Below are 19099 nucleotides of genomic sequence, written 5' to 3' on the forward strand. Positions count from 1 at the left end.
TACAGCTTTTGAAAAACATAAAAAACTTGTGCCTGATCGAAGGATTTTTTTTTTCAAAAATTTCGATTTTTTTTTTACAATTAACTGTAGGTTTTTTGCTCTAAAATCTGAAAAAAATTTTCTGAGGCCGCCATTTTGTTCATTTTGAAAAAAAAAAAAAAAAACTTCGATCAAGCACAAGATTATCTATTAATAAAACTAATTTTTCTTGTCCGATTGGTTTTAGATGAATCTGCAAGGACTTGTGATGTTCACCGCAAGGGACTTCTGGAGAAACGGGCTTCACACAAACAGCGATAACTTTTGCAATTATTAATTTTTTTTTTTGAAATTTTGGTGAAGTCAAGTTAAAACATGATGTTTTTATGCTATGTTTTTATTTTTGTTAAATAAATTAATTATGTAGCAAAAAAAAATTCGTGAAAATCATCATTTTTTCGGGCCTCTGACTACCCCTAACCCCTTAATAAGGTCTTTTGAAGGTTAAATTCTAAGCAATTTTTGGTTCTCAGTTAACTTGTGCGGAATGAAACGTGCACAGACCTTTCGTAAGCCCAAATGATTAGTTAAAATCGATGTTGTGGAAATATTCAACTTCGATTCCATGAAGTTCAGCGATGATTTCGGTTAATTTTTGATAAATTTACGAACAATTTCGATGGAGTTTTCGGTGATTACTAAACCTCACCACCATCTCTGAAACGTGTAAACCACTCAAGAACTCCGACAAATTCTGCCATAGAAACTGCCAATTTATTTGCTGAATTTTTTTGCTCTAATTTTGAACCCGACTTAGACTTCGATTCTAGTTTGGCCTCTAATAGTTTTTCACCTCTTAATTTTGGGACATTGTGCCTATCTGTTACTGATGTCGTCAAGGGTATTATGAAGCTCAAGCCCATATCCTAAACTGACTCGGATGGCCTGTCGGCCATCTTGCTCAAGAGCTGCTTGTGTCTCGCTGAGCCTCTTACAATTATATTTAATAAATCGTTGTCCTCCGGTATTTTTGTTAACGACTGGAAATTAAATTCTGTTACGCCTATATATAGGAATGCAAATAAAAACGATGTTAGCGTTTCGTCTGTCTCAAAGCTTTTTGAGATAACTGTGAATCATAAGTTATATTTTGCTGTCAAAGGCCTAATATCTACCACGGTTTCGTTGCAAGTCCCTCCACTGTCACTAATTTGTCTATTTTCAATGATTACTACATTTCAGCCTTCCAGAACAGATCTCAAGTTTATACAATTTATACAGACTTCTCTAAAGCGTTTGACAAAGTATCGCACCGAATACTCTTGTCGAAGCAAACGTCAATGGGTATACAATCCACATTTTTGTCGTGGATCAAATCAGATTTGTCCAACAGGCACTGCGTTGAACCCGTTAATAATACGACATCCCACGCATTTATTGCGCCCTCTGTTGTCCCCCAGGGAAGTATTCTAGCACACCTTCTCTTTAGTGACTCTGAAAAGTTGCAAACCGACTTACACAATGTCCGGAACTGGTGCTATTTAAATCGTTTGTAACTAAATATAAGCAAATGATTTTACGTAAATATGCTAAATCAAACAATACTTTGCATACTTCGTATAGTATTGCTAGCTTACCTTTGCAATCCGTTGAAGAAATTAAAGACCTTAGGCGTTACTTTCGACTCTAAGCTGAATTTCACTAGCCATGTTAACCACGTCATAAGACGGTTATGTGCGATGCTAGCATTCATACGCCGAAATTGTTCCGCATTTACCAATCCACACACTCTCAAAACATTGTATTGTGCTTTTATTAGACCAAAATTAGAGTATGCTGCTGTTATTTAGTGACCGTACCAAATAGGTCTCTCTAATCGAATGGAGAGAGTTTAGAGGGTTTTTCTTCGTTTCGCTCCGATCTTTAAACTTTTCTGAACCTACACCTGCCTTATATATAATATATACATACGTACTAGCTTTTCAGTTTTTTCTTCATTAATAAGAACCAATCTGAGGCATATTCTTTATTTCTTTAGTAAACTTCGTTTATTCCCGACAGAAACGCATCATTAAAATAAATATATTAACAAGAATCGTTGCTTTTCAAAATTACATAATATATACCTAATTAAAAATGTTGAAAATAAAATCTAAAACTAATTATATACACATGTCTAATCATGAAATAGTACAACTATTTCGATTATTACTCAATGGGTATTTACATTGGTATTTAACTCTGGACCCATAATTGATATTGTGAATGCTTTGCGACGTTGTAAGTGCGTAGGACTTCAGTGTTGACTTCACAGATGCTGGCAAAGCTAACGAGTCAATGGCATATACGCTCGTGCATCTAACAATCGTTCGGCAGCACAACTCTTGCAAGGACAAAACTGTGAAAAAATGAATTTCTTAAGAAATATAAAAACTAACGAAACTCTTTAATAAATAAACATGTTTGTATATTTAATAATCTATAGTATTATTTTAAAACATGGCGCTTATTCTGACTAAACTACAATATGTACAGATATGAAATATATATCAAAAGAAAGGTTTTGATGAGCATATTTCCGGAAAATTATAAAAATTAAAATTGGTTAATTTGTTCATGAAATATTTGCGTGTAAAGTTATCAAAATTTTCATATTGATAACAGCGATGTCTATGCAAAGCGGCATGACACACAAATATACGCATATACATATATGAGTACGTTTGCTTTGTTTAGTTCTCTTTCTAATGAGCACAGCATTGTATACATTTGGATTCTCAATAATTGTTTTGTTTTGTTCTCTTTACTAATAAATATGTATTCATGAACATAGTCCCAACGGGTGCTGCGAATTTTTTTCAAAATTTTGTTGTGATGGCAATAATTGGTATGAATTGACAATTGATTTGAAATTTGTCAATTCACTTAAAGCAACGGTAACAGTGCAAATTAGAATGAGTTTTAGACAGACGCAAAATAGAAATTATTTTAAGAAAAAAGTACATCAAAATTTAATTTTAAAATATGCCTAGAGGACGACCAAGAAGAGTTCGTAGAAGAGTTCCTACTTTAAGTGGAGGAATAGAGCAGGTAACTAAGTGATAAATGTTTGAAACGTCACGCGAACTGGCATAGTTGGTAATTGTTTAAAGCGTTGCTCTTTTTTAAATCATTTCTGCTCACAATCAATATGCGTAGTCAAGAACCCGACTATTGTAATTTTCTTTTGCGCATAGGACACGGCGAAGGGCAAGACAATGCATCAAGAGTAAAAGTTCCTGATCGAATTCTTTTAAAAAACGGAAATCTCATTGACTGGGTTTTCCTACCAAATAATGGAATAATAGAAATCGATAATTTAAAAGACCGAACCATATTATGTCCAAAAAATGATCAATGTGCCATCATAAACTCGAATATAGTCGATATACTACCTGGTCAAAAGCGCACATTTCTCAGCGCTGATACGATTGTTTCACAAGATTCACAAGATCAGGTAAGATTCCCTGTGGAATTTTTACACTCCCTCAATTTTAGTGAAACTCCGCCGTATAAGCTTCAATTGAAAATTTGAACAGTGATAATGTTGATTCCCAATTTAAGCCCAGCAGAAGGATTGGTGAATGGCACACGAATTATCATAAAATAAATGCATCCGAATTGTTTGCACTCGGAAGTGTTATGCGGAGAGGCTTAGGGAAGGCGATTTCTATTGCCTCGTATAAATTTGCAGCCAAGCGAAACCACACTTCCTTTTACGTTGAAGCGCCGCCAATTTCCCATTATAATAGCCTTCGCCATAACAATAAATAAGGCCCAGGGGCAAACATTATCAAATGTGGGGCTCCATTTAAAGGAGGATTGCTTTGCTCACGGCCAACTTTATGTTGCGTAAAGCCGGGTTAGATCCTGGGAAAATATACGAGGTCAAATGGGCAATAACGAAAACTTGACGTTGAATGTAATATAGTTTATAATGAAATAATTAAAAAAAAAAATTACTGATTTAACTGAAAAAAATTTAAAAAATGTTAAATGCATAAGTTCTTACATATTATATTACATATAAATAAAAATATACACTTTTCTAATCATCATAACTTTTAATATATAAAAGTGTCACATATGCTGTTTACTTTCCGTGGGAAAAAAGCCCACCCGATTTTCGGGGGTTACATACTAGTTATATTTTATTGCAAAAAAAGGTACATACAACGGATACAAGCAAAAAGTGAATCGGTTCTTGTAACAGTATAAACATTTCCCACTAATGTTTGGCGAATGCTGTTGGGAATAACAGGCCTTGGACAAATATAAATCCTGGTCGTGTCGGTAACGTAGAACCCACGGCCGTGGGATCGATATCCACAAAAGCGTTACAAGGAAAAACTTGCTTAACCAACTGCATATGTATGATATATCCATAGTCAAGGCACAGTAACACTGCTTATGCTAATTGCAAAAATCATCAGGCTGGACAAACATCAAGTGCTAAGGTCCGCAAGACAAATTATATGTATAATTTTTGATAATTTATTGTAATATAAAATAACACATCGGCTCTGGGTTCCATTCTCACTGCAGCAAACGCTTGCCAAACCGTTGGCTGGGAACCCCTGGTGCTAGCGGTGGTCGGTTTTTGACAACGCCTTTGATTTGACGAGAGTGTAAGGTATTGATTTACTCTCAAAGCATTTCATTTAAAGGTTGCTGATAGTCTAAGAGATTTAAAAGTAATACTGCGTTTTTTTTAATTCGTTAACGAAGGCTTCTACCATGGCTAGATTGCGGCTCTATTTCTAGCATGTTCAAATAAACTGCTCCAATCATAAGCAAATAAAAATACATCAAATTCCTTGCAACTATTACGGGGTTAGGATATTTAGCTCGTTTCAATGCTAATTGTTTAAATGTTCATTTCAATAATCGAATAGAGTAAGATCGGGTATTGTGGGCTATTCGGGTAATGTGCTCAACGTCTATATTTTAAAAATTCATATAACGGATGTTTTATGCTGCTCGCCTTTTGAATTGGACTCTTTACTGATGAGCAGTTGATCAAAATATTTTGTGAAGTGCAGTCGAATTGTTTTTTCAGTTTCATTAATGGTATTTTTTAGCAAGTGCTTATTTTTAGGGTATAAAAGTTCAGATGGAATTATTAAACTATTCTGCATTTTATAATGCGGTAAGAAATTCTTTTTAAATTATTTAAACAAAAATTTGTAATAATTTTTTTTTTAAATGGTACAGTGGCTAATATGTCAGAGTAGTCGGGTATTGTGAAGTAGTAGCCAACATTACTCCCTTAGTATTTTTCTAATTCTCGTTAATTTTCTTGTTTTGTATTTCCCAATTATACATAATTAGACATCAACGGAGAAATCAGGAAATGGGACCGCGGTATGATGAAAAAAGCCATTGTAGTTGGTACGAATGAGGAGATAGGCACACTTCTTGCATCAAAGACTTTTGATGTGCCGCGTTTTACATTACAAAGAATAGCAAGGAGTAATGCATAACCTAACCTGCTTTTAAAAACCCCACTTGTACGTAAGCCAATACGGGACGAAGCCACAGAAAAAGACCTTGTAAAATATACATTAGAAATGGATTCAAGACTGCGGCCTCACAAGACACGATATTCGTTCCCTGGCGTTTCAATTGACGGAATTGCCAAAGTGCCAAACAAATTTTCGGTCCTTAAGCAATGTGCAGGGAAAGGTTGGCTGCATGGATTCCTGCGTAGGCACAAACAATTAGCTTAGTTTTCACTCTCCAACCTGAACGTCTTTTAAAAGAGCAATGGGTTCACAAAAGAAAATGTAAAGATGTTTTTCGATTTACTTGAGCAAGAGTATGAGAAACACAAATTTCCACCATCTGCTATACAGAATGTGGATTTATATTTACCTAAGTTTAATAATATTTTTTTTTTAATTAGTCGGTCAAGAAGGTCATTAATTAAAATTAAATAAAAAATATATGAATAAATTCATGGGCTTATTATTAACTCTTCAATTGTTTTTGGTGATTTTATTCAGTGGCCCACTTTACCCGAATACCCTGGACCACATTACCCACCATTTTTTTTCATCAACTTTTAAGGTGGTCTCAGTTTTTTTATATTATCAGACGAAAACGATTATATTAGGGTATATTTTGCAATAAAATGTAAAGCAAGAATGAAAAAATGATCGCATTTCCATTGCGATTATTTTGGCAGAAATAAATATCAAGGTTAAATGGTGCCCACAATACCCGACTTTACTCTATTATCAATTAATCGAGAAAACCTGTTTATTTTGGTAGTAAAGAAAAAATTCACTAAGAAATATATTTAAAATGGTATGGTATTTAAGGAATGATTTTATTCTCAAATAATAAATAAAAAGAGTTAAGTAAATTCTAAGTATAATCATACAGGGCTGAACAAAACCAAACATATTTTAAGAATACCAAGAGATAAACATATGGGCATTTTCACAAAAAGGTCAACCACGAGTGCAAAACTCAAACTGTTCCTGAGAACTTTTTGTTGATGAATAATAAATCTCAAATGTGTTTACTTTATAAATATAAAAGAATTTTTCTTTTCTTTTAATTTTGAGCCGAAATATACAACGAATATACAAAATTTACAAAAATCTAACTCTTTTGACCAAATATACCAACTTTTTTCCTTGTAATATTCCCTTATTCAAAGCAATACTATGATGTTTTTATAATTTAAAAATCTTCTACTGATAGTAACATAATGTTTAACAAGCAGAGAGACTCAGTGGAGATCGAATAACGGTAGTTTTTTTTTTTTGATTACTTCTGCCCATATTCGTATGTCGCGTCCGTTACCGAAAAATAGCATTTATTGTTCTCATTAGTGCAAAAAGTGTTGAAGTATAAAATGCTTTCAGACTTTCAGCAAATAACTTATTTCACTTAAGAAAAGTAGCAATTGACTCTCGACAAAAACGATTAATAAAATTTATTGGTGTTTGAAATTCGTCGCGTCCGTTACCGCGAACCTTAAATTTTAAATAAAGTCGTAGAGATTGCCCAAGATTAAAATTTTATATATTAGATGGCAAAAACGGCAAAAGAAACAAGAAAAGCAATGACAACGAAATATAGAGAGAAAATGAAAGAAAACGTCGAGAAATGGTGTCTTCCTGAAGAAAGAAGCTAAACGAAAGCAAGAGTACCGAAAAAGATTATCGCAAAAAATGAAAAGTGATAGGAGTTTATTAGAAAAGAAGAAAGAAAACGACCGTGTTAGGCAGCAAGATTTGCGGCAAAAAAAGAGCGTAAATAATATTGATAGTTTGAATTGCGTAATTTACAGCTGTAAGCAAACGATGGGAAAAGCAATAAAAAAAAATTGAGCGTGCGTTACCTAAAAACCTGAATAGAAAAATAGCTATCCTCAAATCTTTATGCAATAAATATCTTAGGCCAACAGAAACGATGGATGAAAATACTACCAAGCCATCAAAAAGCCTGATGCGTGAAAAATTAATTGAAAAATTCTTTTTGCAAGATGGAATCAGCGTTCAAGCTCCTGGGAGAAATGATACAATGCTAATCAATGGGAAAGTAGTCTCAAAACGTTTTATTCTTATGACCTTAACAGAAGCATATCAACTCTTCAAAGCCGAATAGACCGAGGAAAAAGTCTGCAAAACTATTTTTATTCGTTCTAAGCCAACTTATGTACATTCAATTAATCAATAATTTATGACACAATATGTGTATCTGTAAGTACCATGCACATTTTATTTTTTTACTAGAAGGCTGTGCAAAGATTATACCGCAGATTCCTGCCAAAGCTGATTTATTTCTTACATCAGTTTGCTGCGACGTTATGAATGAAAAGTGCATGGCTAATACTTGTGACAGCTGTGTACGCGATATTAAAGACGATCTAGTTCCAATACAGTTTATTAATCAATTTGATACGCAAATCAAATGGAAACGGTGGAGAAAAGTAGACGATCGCATAACTTTAAACTACACTATTGGTCCTTTAAGCGACTTAATTCATGATGTAGAGATTCAGCTAACAGCTTTTAAAATGCATTGTTTTATTAAACGGCACCAACAAAATTACTTTGAAATTAAAAAGAAAAATTTAGCAGCTAATGAAATTGTTATTCAAGTTGATTTTGCTGAAAATTATCGCTTGACATGCCAAAACGAAATTCAAGATGCCCACTTTATTTATAACCAAGTAACAGTGTTTACGTGCGTAGCTTGGGTTCTTGGTGAAACCAAGTCCTATGCTGTTATCACTGATAGATTGACTCACAGTAAATTCGACGTTTACTGCTTTATTTCCAAAATTAAAAATATCTTACAAAAGCAGTACAAAGGAGTTACCAGCATTTATATTTTCTCTGATGGAAGCACTTCCCAATTCAAAAATAAATTTATTCTTTTTAGTATTCCAAGACTTGCAGCTGAATTTCATTGCGCAATCTTAGAGTGGAATTTTTTCGCCACTTCACATGGCAAAGGTGCTGTAGACGGAATAAGTGCCGTAGTTAAAGGAAAAGTCTGGCAAATCGTTAAAGCAAGAAATATCATTCTCGCTGATGCCTTATGCTTCTATGAATGTGCTAAGAACAACATTGATGGAGTTAAAATTTGTATATCTCTGGAGCACAAATTGATAGTTTTTCTAATCAACTGTCAGAGTTATGGCAAAATGTTCCAAATATCAAAGGAGTTAAAGGTATGCATTGGTTTTCATATTTCGACAGTAAATGTATTGAAGTTTCTCGGACGGCTTATTCATTAAAGAAAATAATTAAAATAGACCATCCTAAAAAGTAATAACTTTCTTCTTAATTTTTTAAGTCGTTTTTACTTGATTTTTTATTTTCAATAAAATTGAAGTGTTATAATGAAAAAAATTCTATTTCCTAGCTCATGGAAAATTTTGTCGCGTCCGCTATGTCGCGTCCGTATTTCTTCTATACTCAATAAAAAAAAAAAACGAAGAAAAAATTATCATATTTCATAAACCTACGAATAACAGTCATCTGTTCGCATTTATTAACATATATATTGTATATATATAAAAATCCTTCCGGCCGCCGTAGCCGAATGGGTTGGTGCGTGATTACCATTCGGAATTCACAGAGAGGTCGTTGGTTCGAATCTCGGTGAAAGCAAAATTATTAAAAACATTTTTCTATTAGCGGTCGCCCCTCGGCAGGCAATGGCAAACCTCCAAGTGTATTTCTGCCATGAAAAAAGCTCCTCATAAAAATATCTGCCATTCGGAGTCGGTTTGAAACTGTAGGTCCCTCCATTTGTGGAACAACATCAAGACGCACACCACAAATAGGAGGAGGAGCTCGGCCAAACACCTAACAGAAGTGTACGCGCCAATTATTTATTTATTTTTTATATAAAAATCCTTAATTTGCTGAATTTTGTATATTTCTGAATGCGCCTCAAAAAAACTTATATTTTTTGTCGTGTCCGTATCACTTTATAATTGCTTATAACTACGTACTTATTTGTAAAAGATCTTTCCCGTATATATTAAAATCTAGCACTCCGTCAGCCCTTTAAAACAATATCAATATATATAAACATTCACTTTGTCTTCATTGTTTTGGACGCATTTAAAAGCGTACACATGTCGCGTCCGTTACCGTGAAAATGCCCATATGTAAGTGTAGCATATATTTGAATGTATGAGGGAAATTTTTTTTGAAATATTACCTTTATTGTTTCGCCATATCCGTTCCATACCATTTCTGTGCAGAGCCATTCGAGCAAGTTCGCAAAACGATTCTCTGATATTAAAATCACAAAGAGGAGAGATCTCAAAGCACGACATATTGTTCCGGGAAGCATAAAGCTCTGCATGTTTAGCTAAAACCTGTCTTTTAAAGGCAAGATGCAATCTGTTACCTACTAATACCTTTGGAATGCCAGGAGCATGCTGAAACGATAAAAAGTGAAACACTGATACATAAACTGTGATGACGAACATGAAATATATATGTATATATTTATTTTCTTTTGAATGGAACCAAATCCCGTTTAAAAGTGGGTAAGGTAGGTTTAATATGGCATAAATATAAAATTAATTAAAATAGATCTGATTTAAAAATTGTTTTGACTCTCAATATACGTACATATATAATATGTATGTATGCACATATAGTACGTATGTATATGTACAGACAAGGAAGATGGCCACTGACAATTTAGGCCGACTTCTAAATTTTTCAGATATCAGTGCACACCACATTAAGCCAAATACCACACATTGGATTAGAAGTTCGACCAAAAAACACATACATATATTGTTATCCGTATGTTTACTTTTAAATCGGTATTTGTATTTAAGGTTACATTAAAATATACAATTAATACTTATGGAAACTTACGTTTCATTTCATGCCAAAGTTGTTTAATCGAATTGCAATCAGGAGAGTTTCTAGATAAACCCATCTAGTGAATGTCTATGCGACACAAATATTTTTCATATGAGAAAATTTGCTTTTCTACAAATTCATTTATTCGACCGAGTTAACTTGCCCAACGGAAAAGTTTTTAAGCTTACATCTCAACTTACTAGGTTGTTCAATAAGTTTTGCGGTTCGATAAGAAAACCACAATATTTTGATTTGAAATATACCATTCCGATCCCTTTCCTTCCATCCACCGCTGAAGTAAGAATTTAAAGGAGCTGCAAAATACGCTTCCACAGCTGTTATCACCTTATCGTTTGGTGAAAAATGCTTTTTTAGGTCTAGAAACAAATGGAAGTCGCCAGGGGGCCAAATCTTGTGAATGCGGCGGATGCTCCAACAATTCGAGCTGTACTTCAAGGAGTTAAGCCATTGTGACACGATGCATTGTCCTGATGAAAAAGATTTTTTTTTGCAAACTGGGCCTTTTTCAGGAATTTTTTATTCAGCTGGTCTAAAAGTTACAATAATATTCAGAATTTATTGTTTTACCAGTTTGCAAGTAATTCACAAACTCCTTTCGCATCCCAAAAAACTTATGCTAGCACTGAATGCAGCAGGAATCCGCATAAACCCTATGTAGTTTTAAGTCAAAACATATAGAATTAATTTTTGTGTGTTTATCTTTATAGAAAATACTAAAATTGCATTTCGTTATTCCTACAGGCATTCTTTATAAAATAACAGTAGAAACAGCAGATTTCTCTAACCGTACAAAAAATAAACATTGCAGTACACTTACGTATAATAATGTAATCATATTTCTCTTTCTATCTGCTTCTGCATACTGTATTTTTAATTGTAAATTTTATTTGAGCTAACAGTGTTTGCTTTGTAGTTTCAATGCTATAAGTGAATGTAAGAAACAGGAATTTTGTCACTTCTACTTGGTACGTCAATAAAGAAACATATTTTTGCTCGAAAATAGCAGACTTCATAGGATTAAGAAAATACTTAATTCCTCTAGCAAACACCTTCTTGGCCGATTTGGCCTTGGCTGGTCAAACTCGTTTCGGAGCCGAAGAACCAGATTCACACCACTCTTTAGCCTCCTGTTTTAATTAAGGATAATGGTGATAGGCTTAAGTCTCATCCATAGTGATGAATCCACGCACAAAACCCACTTTATTCTTTCGAAAATGCTCTAAGTACTGCTGAGAAAGTCCCAATCGAATGTGTTTTTCTTCCATTGTTACCAAATGCGGCACCCATTCCGCGCATAGCTTTCTGATACCCAATGCGTCGGTCAAAATATTGCTTACACTAAATCTGTTGCAGTAACTCGACGATTTTCCAATACGATATCCTCTACTAGTTGATGGCGAAATGTCCTTATACACTTTCAGCATTCGTTCATAAATTTTCTTTGATATTAAACCTTCCAAAAATAAAAATCCAATTACTGCACGATACTTGATTTTTTCCATTGTAGAAAATATTGTGTCACGCCCATACTAAATGGCTTGTAAACAAAGAATGAATTGACAGATTGAAGTAAAACTTCACATACGTTCATATAAAAAGTGTAGTAGCAACGCCTTCTCTTATGGAACCGGAAAAGTTTTTGAACATCCTAGTACATGCAGTTTATCAACATTTTAACTCAACCCGTAACTCAATATAAATAGAAGCTAGTATATAGGTATACTATTTATAAGCGGCCGCCGTAGCCGATTTTATTGTCATGTAAGCTTTTAAAAATAAAAAATAAATATTTGATAAATTTAGAGCAATCGAGAAGGTCTTTGATTTGTGAACCCACAAACATTCCCTAATTAATTTAGCCACCGAAAGACATGGGAAGATTTTTCTTTAATTATTTAAACATTGAGCTCTCCTTTAACCATTGAAAAAGTTTTTAAGATAAGGGTGTTTTGTTTTCTGACCTTTGTAACAGCATCCCCTTTAGGCCAATTTGCAGAATTTGGCAAATAGAAAACAGAGTATTTTTATTATCATCTGACTTTCTTACAATATTAATTTGCAGATTTGTTTTTTTTTTCATATGTATCTGAATTTTTTTCTTGATATATTAGTTCCAAAAACTAGTAAAAAAAAAGTTCGAAAATCGTTTTTGTGTATACTCCTTACAACAGTGGTCGCCAACCCGTCGATCGCGAGCTACCGGTAGCTCGCGCTGCTCACAAAATCCAAAAGTCTTAAAATCATACCAGTATTAGCAAATTTCAGAAATTTTCATAATAAATAGATAAACAGCGGCAACACTGCGGTAAGCGATTTCGCGCCGACAAACACGACGCGAAGTCGCGTCTCCGTTCTAGGATCGGCTGGAACCGATTAGCGTGTTCGAGAATTTTTTGGCTTTATATATACGCAATGCACGTCGACATTGCGCTCAGTTTAATACTGAACGGCATTATCAACGTTCTGCGTGCAGCGGTTGGGTTAGAGTTCGAAACATTATGGCAAGCAGTAGTAAGAAGGCGAAGACATACCATTTCCATTCGGAATGGGAAGAACAATACTTCTTCACAGAAGTTAAAGGCAAAAGTGTTTGTTTGTTGTGTAATACATCTGTGTCAGTTCCTAAAAAAGGAAATATTGAGAGGCATCATAAAACTGTACATTCGAATTTTGAGAAGGCATCCCCGTTAAATTCTGGCACCAGAAAAGAAAAACTGAAACATTTAAAAATCCAGTTAATTGGTCAACAGTCAATATTTTTGAAAACAATCGACAAAAATAAGGCTGCAATTGAAGCATCTTATCGTGTTTCCCAGATAATTGCACAAAAGAAAAAACCTTATGAAGACGGGGAAATCATAAAACAAGCATTTTTGGAAGCTGCAGATTCTTTATTCGCCAACTTTAGAAATAAAGACGAAATAATGTCTGCTATAAAATCTATGCAACTTTCTGCTAATACAGTGATGAGGCGAGTAGAAGTAATGAGCAATGATATTTTTTAACAGTTAAGAAGTAACTTAGATAACTGTATTTATTTTTCACTGCAACTGGATGAATCAACATGTAGTTGACACCTCACAGATGGCCATATTTGTCAGGATGGCTTTTAGTGATTTTACAATTAAAGAAGATCTTTTGAAGTTTATTCCACTCAAAGGACATACTACTGGGCTAGAGCTGTTTTCTCATTTAAAAAATCTCATCTCTTCTGAGAAAATTCCAATATCAAAAATGGTAGGCCTGACAACTGACGGTGCTCCAGCTATGGTGGGTTGTGATAAGGGGCTCGTGGCGCTATGTCATAAGGATGAAAGTTTTCCACAATTTCTTAGTTACCACTGTATTATACACCAGCAAGCATTATGTGGAAATTTTCTAAACTTGAACAACGTTATGAAACTGGTGGTAAAAATTGTGAACAAGATTAGAGCTCAAGCGTTACAAAGAAGATTATTTAAAACCTTGGCTGATGAAATTGACTGTCAATACGGAAAACTACTTCTTCACTCTGAAGTGCGATGGTTAAGCAGAGGACGAGTGCTCAAACGTTTCAATGATGTCCTGCCTGCTATACTCCAATTTTTCAAAGAACGCGATGAACCGATTCCTGAACTGGAAAATTCGACTTGGCTCAGAGATTTTGGTTTTCTCGTGGACATTACAGAGAAATTGAATGAGCTTTACTTGCAGCTTCAAGGCACGGATAAAGAATTAGCGGAAATGATTTCTGATATAAATGCATTTATTACAAAACTTGAATTTTGGGAACAAACCCTAAAAAAACGCGATACTAAGCATTTTCCTATTCTTTCCGAAAAGATATCCAAAAATCTAATATATTAGAGCCCTATGACAGTAAATATCATATAGAAATAGTTTCTAACTTGAAGGAAAACTTCAAAAATCGTTTCAAGGATTTCAGCAAAATTGCTTTAGTGACGCAATTTGTTGTTTCACCCTTCATGGACATTGATATACAACAGTTTGCAACTTGTGTTATGAACAACTTTGGCGAAGACATTGCTGTGACAGAAATGGAACTGATTGCTTTTCAAAGTGACTTGACTTTAAAATCTTTAGGTTCAAATACAAAATGTATATGGACTTTAGTAAGTCAAGATAAGTATTCAGTTTTATGTCGTGTTGCGTTGAAAGTGAAAGCGTTATTCAGTTCAACTTATTTGTGGAATCTTCTTTTTCCAATATGAAATTTATTAAAAATAAATACCGCAATCGGCTTACAGATATACATTTGGATAACTGTATTCGAATGACTGTATCAAATTATACTGCAAATATTAAAAAAATTATCGATGAGTCAAAATGTCAACCTTCTCATTAAATATGCTCGTTTTATCTGCCCATATTTTATTTATATAATAATGTACTATTACTCTTTTGTTGTTTTTTTAAGTCGCTTGTGATTTGCCATTATGACTGCAAAAAATTGTGTTACGATTGATAGGTGTGAAAATGGATGTAGTTATGCATAAGTATAAGCACTATAAGTCATAAGTTTATTATATATAGAACGTATATTAGTAAAATAAATACATGTATTGTATGTCAAATATAACTGTGTATTATTTAATATATGTTGGCTTGTGCAAGTAGCTCGCTGTTTATTTCAAAATCTTGAAAGTAGCTCAACACATTGAAAAGGTTGGCGACCACTGCCTTACAATATACATGCATCGAAAATTTAATTATTTTTGCACAAAACAACTACTTTTTTCTTTACCTTTGTAAATACTTTGAGTACGTTTAACTTATCAAAAATTAAAAAATAATGCTTTAAATTGATATACCATTTATTGCGATCGGTTGGCGTAACCGTATGTATTGGTGCGTGACTACAAAAATGAAAAAACCAAAATGAAAAACCAAAATGAATAAAAAGTCTCCCCTCGGCAGGCAATGGCAAACCTTCGAGGGTATTTCTGTCATGAAAAAGCCTTCATAAAAAATATCTGTCATTCCGAGTCGGCTTAAAACTGTAGGACCGTCCATTTGAGGAACAACATCAAGACTCACGCTACAAATAGGAGGAGGAGCTCAGCCAAACGCACAAAAGGGATGTACGCGCCAATTACTTATTTTTGTTTTTATGGAATCTCCAAATATTATGTAGATTTTCGGACTCAACGACCGATTTGACATAAGAATTGGATGGTAAAAAAATCATTAATTATATGTAAACCAGTGCAATGAGAAGCTGCAACAAACATATTGTTAAGTCGTCGACATAAGTATTTAACATTTATTATTAATATTACATTACCTCTTCTACTTCTTTTAACCACCGGTCAATTCCATCGAAACTCCACTTATTCGTAATGTCATAAACTAAAATTATTCCTTGGGCGCCTCTTGAATACGATCTTATAATTGTACAAAATCGACCTTGTCCAGACGTATCCCAAATTTGTAATTTAACACGCTTGCCTTCCAGAAGTATAGTTGTTGTTTTATATGCTAAACATTGCAGGTTGTTAAGAAACTAATATTATACTTTTGTTAAAGTAATTACCGTTTCCGCTGCAGAATGGACTTTCTGAAGATGCATCTTCAAGGCAAGATAATATTTCATGTTTACCGACATCACTATCTCCCACCAAGAGCACCTTCAATAGGTAATCGTAATCTTTTGTCATCTCGATTTTTGACTAGAAAGAATAAAATAAATCAACCATAATAATTTTGTTATATTTATTTACCAAATATTGCACTTGCGTTTAAAAACAAAAAAACTAACATAGTAACCTGTGATGCTTACGGGTAGATATTACATTAAGAGGCAGAAAACTGTTTCCCAACAAAACGGGATAAATTAATTAAATGGTCAAAGCCATCGATCAGTCCAACTTATTTCGCTAATAACACTAGTTACAGCCAAAAACTAAACCCAAGATCCAGGCCATCCAAATTATGTGTAAAATCGATCAAAACAAGTGATGTATAAAATTAAAGGTAATTAAATTTGCTATTCTTGCTGTCCGCGTCTTACTTAAAACAATATTAAACTTTTCAAGAGACTTAAAAAGTTGAAAAAAATTTTTTTTTTTTGCAAAAATATTAAATCTTTAAGTCGAAAATAAGTAAGAAATAAAATATATGTATATTTAAGATATAAATAATAATAACCCTGCAACAGATATAAAACTTATTCGCAAAATACTTCATTTTGCGTTGACCGCACAAGTGGCTCACACAAAATCGATTTTTAGTCATATCTTTATTTTAGTTGGGAGAACTAGATAGACCGTCATTATGTTGGTCTCCTTGCCGCGGGGATGAGGCTTAAGTGGTGGTCTGACCCCCATATCATGGGGAGCAACCCAACACGAAGAGGGAAGCTCCATATGGGGATTGGCTAACATCCATCTGCTTTACGGCGTTTTTTCCTAACCCCCGTCATCCTATTATTTCCTCTCCTTGCCAACCCTCTAATCCAGGGTGTTATGCGACACCGTGCTCATTGGATGGTTTGCAGCCAGGGGGTTTACCAAACCGGCTGTATTTCAACGGCGCCTTCCTAATACCGGGCCACCTTAGGAGGTAACTATGGCCTTGCCACGGCATGGGGCGCCCCCGTGGCGGACCGTTTGAATTGGTCGTACGAAAAAGATGAATACTAACAACAAATCAAGCGAGAAAACTTCCACTGTAACGGGAGCAGGTCATAGTGGTCGTAATGGTACTGCCAAACACACACACATAACGCACTTCATCGCGGAGGAGCCATTCTCCATGAAGACTCGGACCACGAAAGCGTCGACGAAGAGACTCTTCTGCGTTCTCCGGCTGGGTCCAATGGTGCTGCTTCGGATAGCAAGAACAGGCCAAGGATCAAGACCGACAAAGAGAAGCTGAAGGCCAAAGCCCGATATAAGGTGTGACCTTGCTCTGTTTATTGGGTGTGATGGACGGTGCCACGCCCGTGATAGTAATGGGAAGTTTAGCCGGCTATGCTCTATATTAACGAAGATTTTATCATTCCTAATATAATACAAGTCTATTATTATAGTATTTGATTTCTAAATGGCCGTTTATTCAACGATTCTATTTGATTAGGTGTACAAAAAGTGGCAATACATACAACTATTTCACCTTGAGTTTTTGGTAAAAAAATTGAAAAGTGTCGTATTTTTTATTTTGCAATGGATGGAGTATTCACAATCTGAAACTTATGAAAACTCTACAATAGTGTAGATACACTAGTAACATCCAAAAAAAAAACGTTTTAGCCTGTAATTTGATTTTCATATTTAAAGATATAAGCTTATTAGAGCCTTATTCAACTCTATTAGATCACTTATAATACATTAATATTATTTCTTCCACGAAACCCAGCATGTATTACAGATAGATTAATCGCAACTTTTCTGTACAATAATCGTACTTACGCTGGATATGGATAAAGTTCAACATGTTTCTTCACACAAAACACATAGCTCCTAAAATTTTCCATAAAAATAAACAAAATCCATTGAACGAAAATACGTCAACATTGCACCCAAATAGAAATGTGAAAAACACAATTATATCGAAACCATCGATTTATATAACTACTCGCATCGATGTTTTCTGCATAACAATACTGGGTTCACACGCCTTCACGATACAACATTTTTGCATTCTCAATTGATATATATATTCCGTTTAGACAACACACTTAATTACCATCGTTTTTTGTTCTTTAAAAATTAAATTTAAAACAATTTTTTGGTTTATATGCATATACAAGGCACATACATATAATTATGTTGATTTTTAACTCCCAACTTCTGATGATTAGAAAATATGTCAGCCGATAGCAAAAGTTCACCCAAAAACACTTTTTGACGCTTGAACCAAGAAAGACTCACAAAAGCAGTCATATTCGTCTAGAAATGGTATAGAAGTCATGGTGAAAAGTTATGTCAAGGTGTACTACTTAGCAGACCGTTATTCGGCACTGAGTGAATTCGACAGATATGCTGACGTCAATCGGCCTCTGTTTCACAAAATTTAGCTTGGTGCAATGATACAAGAAAAAAACATGACAGCCATTGCTCATACTCTTGGTTTGCTTACGAATGCGGTGAATACAAACGTGAATACTTTCAAATATACATTATGTTGGTTTACCGAAGACTTTGATTTAATCACAAAAGTAATAATTATATCAGTAAGTTCATCGACAAAAAACCGCCGTTGCTGTGTACAACCTCTTCCCACCTCTCGACCAATTTGTTGATGCCGTTCCGCAAAAAATCATCTTGTCTGGTGTCAAAGAAGTTGTTGAGCTAGTATTTAAGGACCTCTTTGTTAACGAATGGAACGTCTTTCATATGGTTTGACAGGGAGGGGAAAATATGAAAATTGGTCGGTGTCAGGTCCGGAGAATACGACGGATACTGAAAGACCTGCCTGTACAATTGATTTCATCGACGGCTTCTGAAGACTTGGATATTTCTTCATCATCCTTTTGTAAAGTAGTGAATTTGTAGCTTTAAAATTTGTCGGAAGCATGCCGGATTGTAAATCAGACTTTGTGACTTCAGCCTCTTTTTACCCACTCTCAATTCAGTTCTTATATCGCTGCTATCTTTAGACTCTTGTGATCTCATTTTTGTTTTTTTGTGGTACCTTTATTTTATTAGATTCAGTAACGTCTGCTTTCTCAACAGTACCTTTCTTTGCGTAGTACCTTTCTTTTT

At 34.3% G+C, this 19099-nt stretch overlaps 1 protein-coding gene across 2 annotated transcripts; it reads right to left on the minus strand.

Annotated features, from left to right (window-relative positions):
* Window positions 1–2001: 2001 nt before the first annotated feature.
* Window positions 2002–17938, minus strand: LOC129237823 (ras-related protein Rab-40C). Of its 2 annotated transcripts, none has more exons than XM_054872770.1 (5): window positions 17804–17938; window positions 15928–16063; window positions 15679–15872; window positions 9712–9934; window positions 2002–2377 (listed from the first exon to the last, which is right to left on the minus strand). In XM_054872770.1, the coding sequence occupies exons 2-5, from the start codon at window positions 16049–16051 to the stop codon at window positions 2160–2162; spliced, it is 759 nt and encodes a 252-aa protein (XP_054728745.1). In that variant the 5' UTR covers window positions 16052–16063; window positions 17804–17938; the 3' UTR covers window positions 2002–2159. The 2 variants fall into 2 exon arrangements, with proteins under 2 accessions (XP_054728745.1, XP_054728746.1); XM_054872771.1 differs by lacking the exon at window positions 17804–17938 and adding an exon at window positions 16174–16332.
* Between the last annotated feature and the right edge of the window lie 1161 nt (window positions 17939–19099).

This window comes from Anastrepha obliqua, chromosome 2 (genome assembly GCF_027943255.1).
Source record: "Anastrepha obliqua isolate idAnaObli1 chromosome 2, idAnaObli1_1.0, whole genome shotgun sequence".
In the NCBI taxonomy this organism is placed as follows: Eukaryota; Metazoa; Arthropoda; class Insecta; order Diptera; family Tephritidae; genus Anastrepha; species Anastrepha obliqua.

Coding starts and splice junctions, on each gene's coding strand:
- LOC129237823 (XM_054872770.1), bottom strand. CDS start 16,051: ATGACAAAAGATTACGATTACCTATTGAAGGTGCTCTTGGTGGGAGAT. Junction 9,935..15,678: donor GGTTAAAAGAAGTAGAAGAG/GTAATGTAATAT, acceptor TTATCGTTTCAG/CATGCTCCTGGCATTCCAAA. Junction 2,378..9,711: donor GATATGGCGAAACAATAAAG/GTAATATTTCAA, acceptor ATTTTTTCACAG/TTTTGTCCTTGCAAGAGTTG.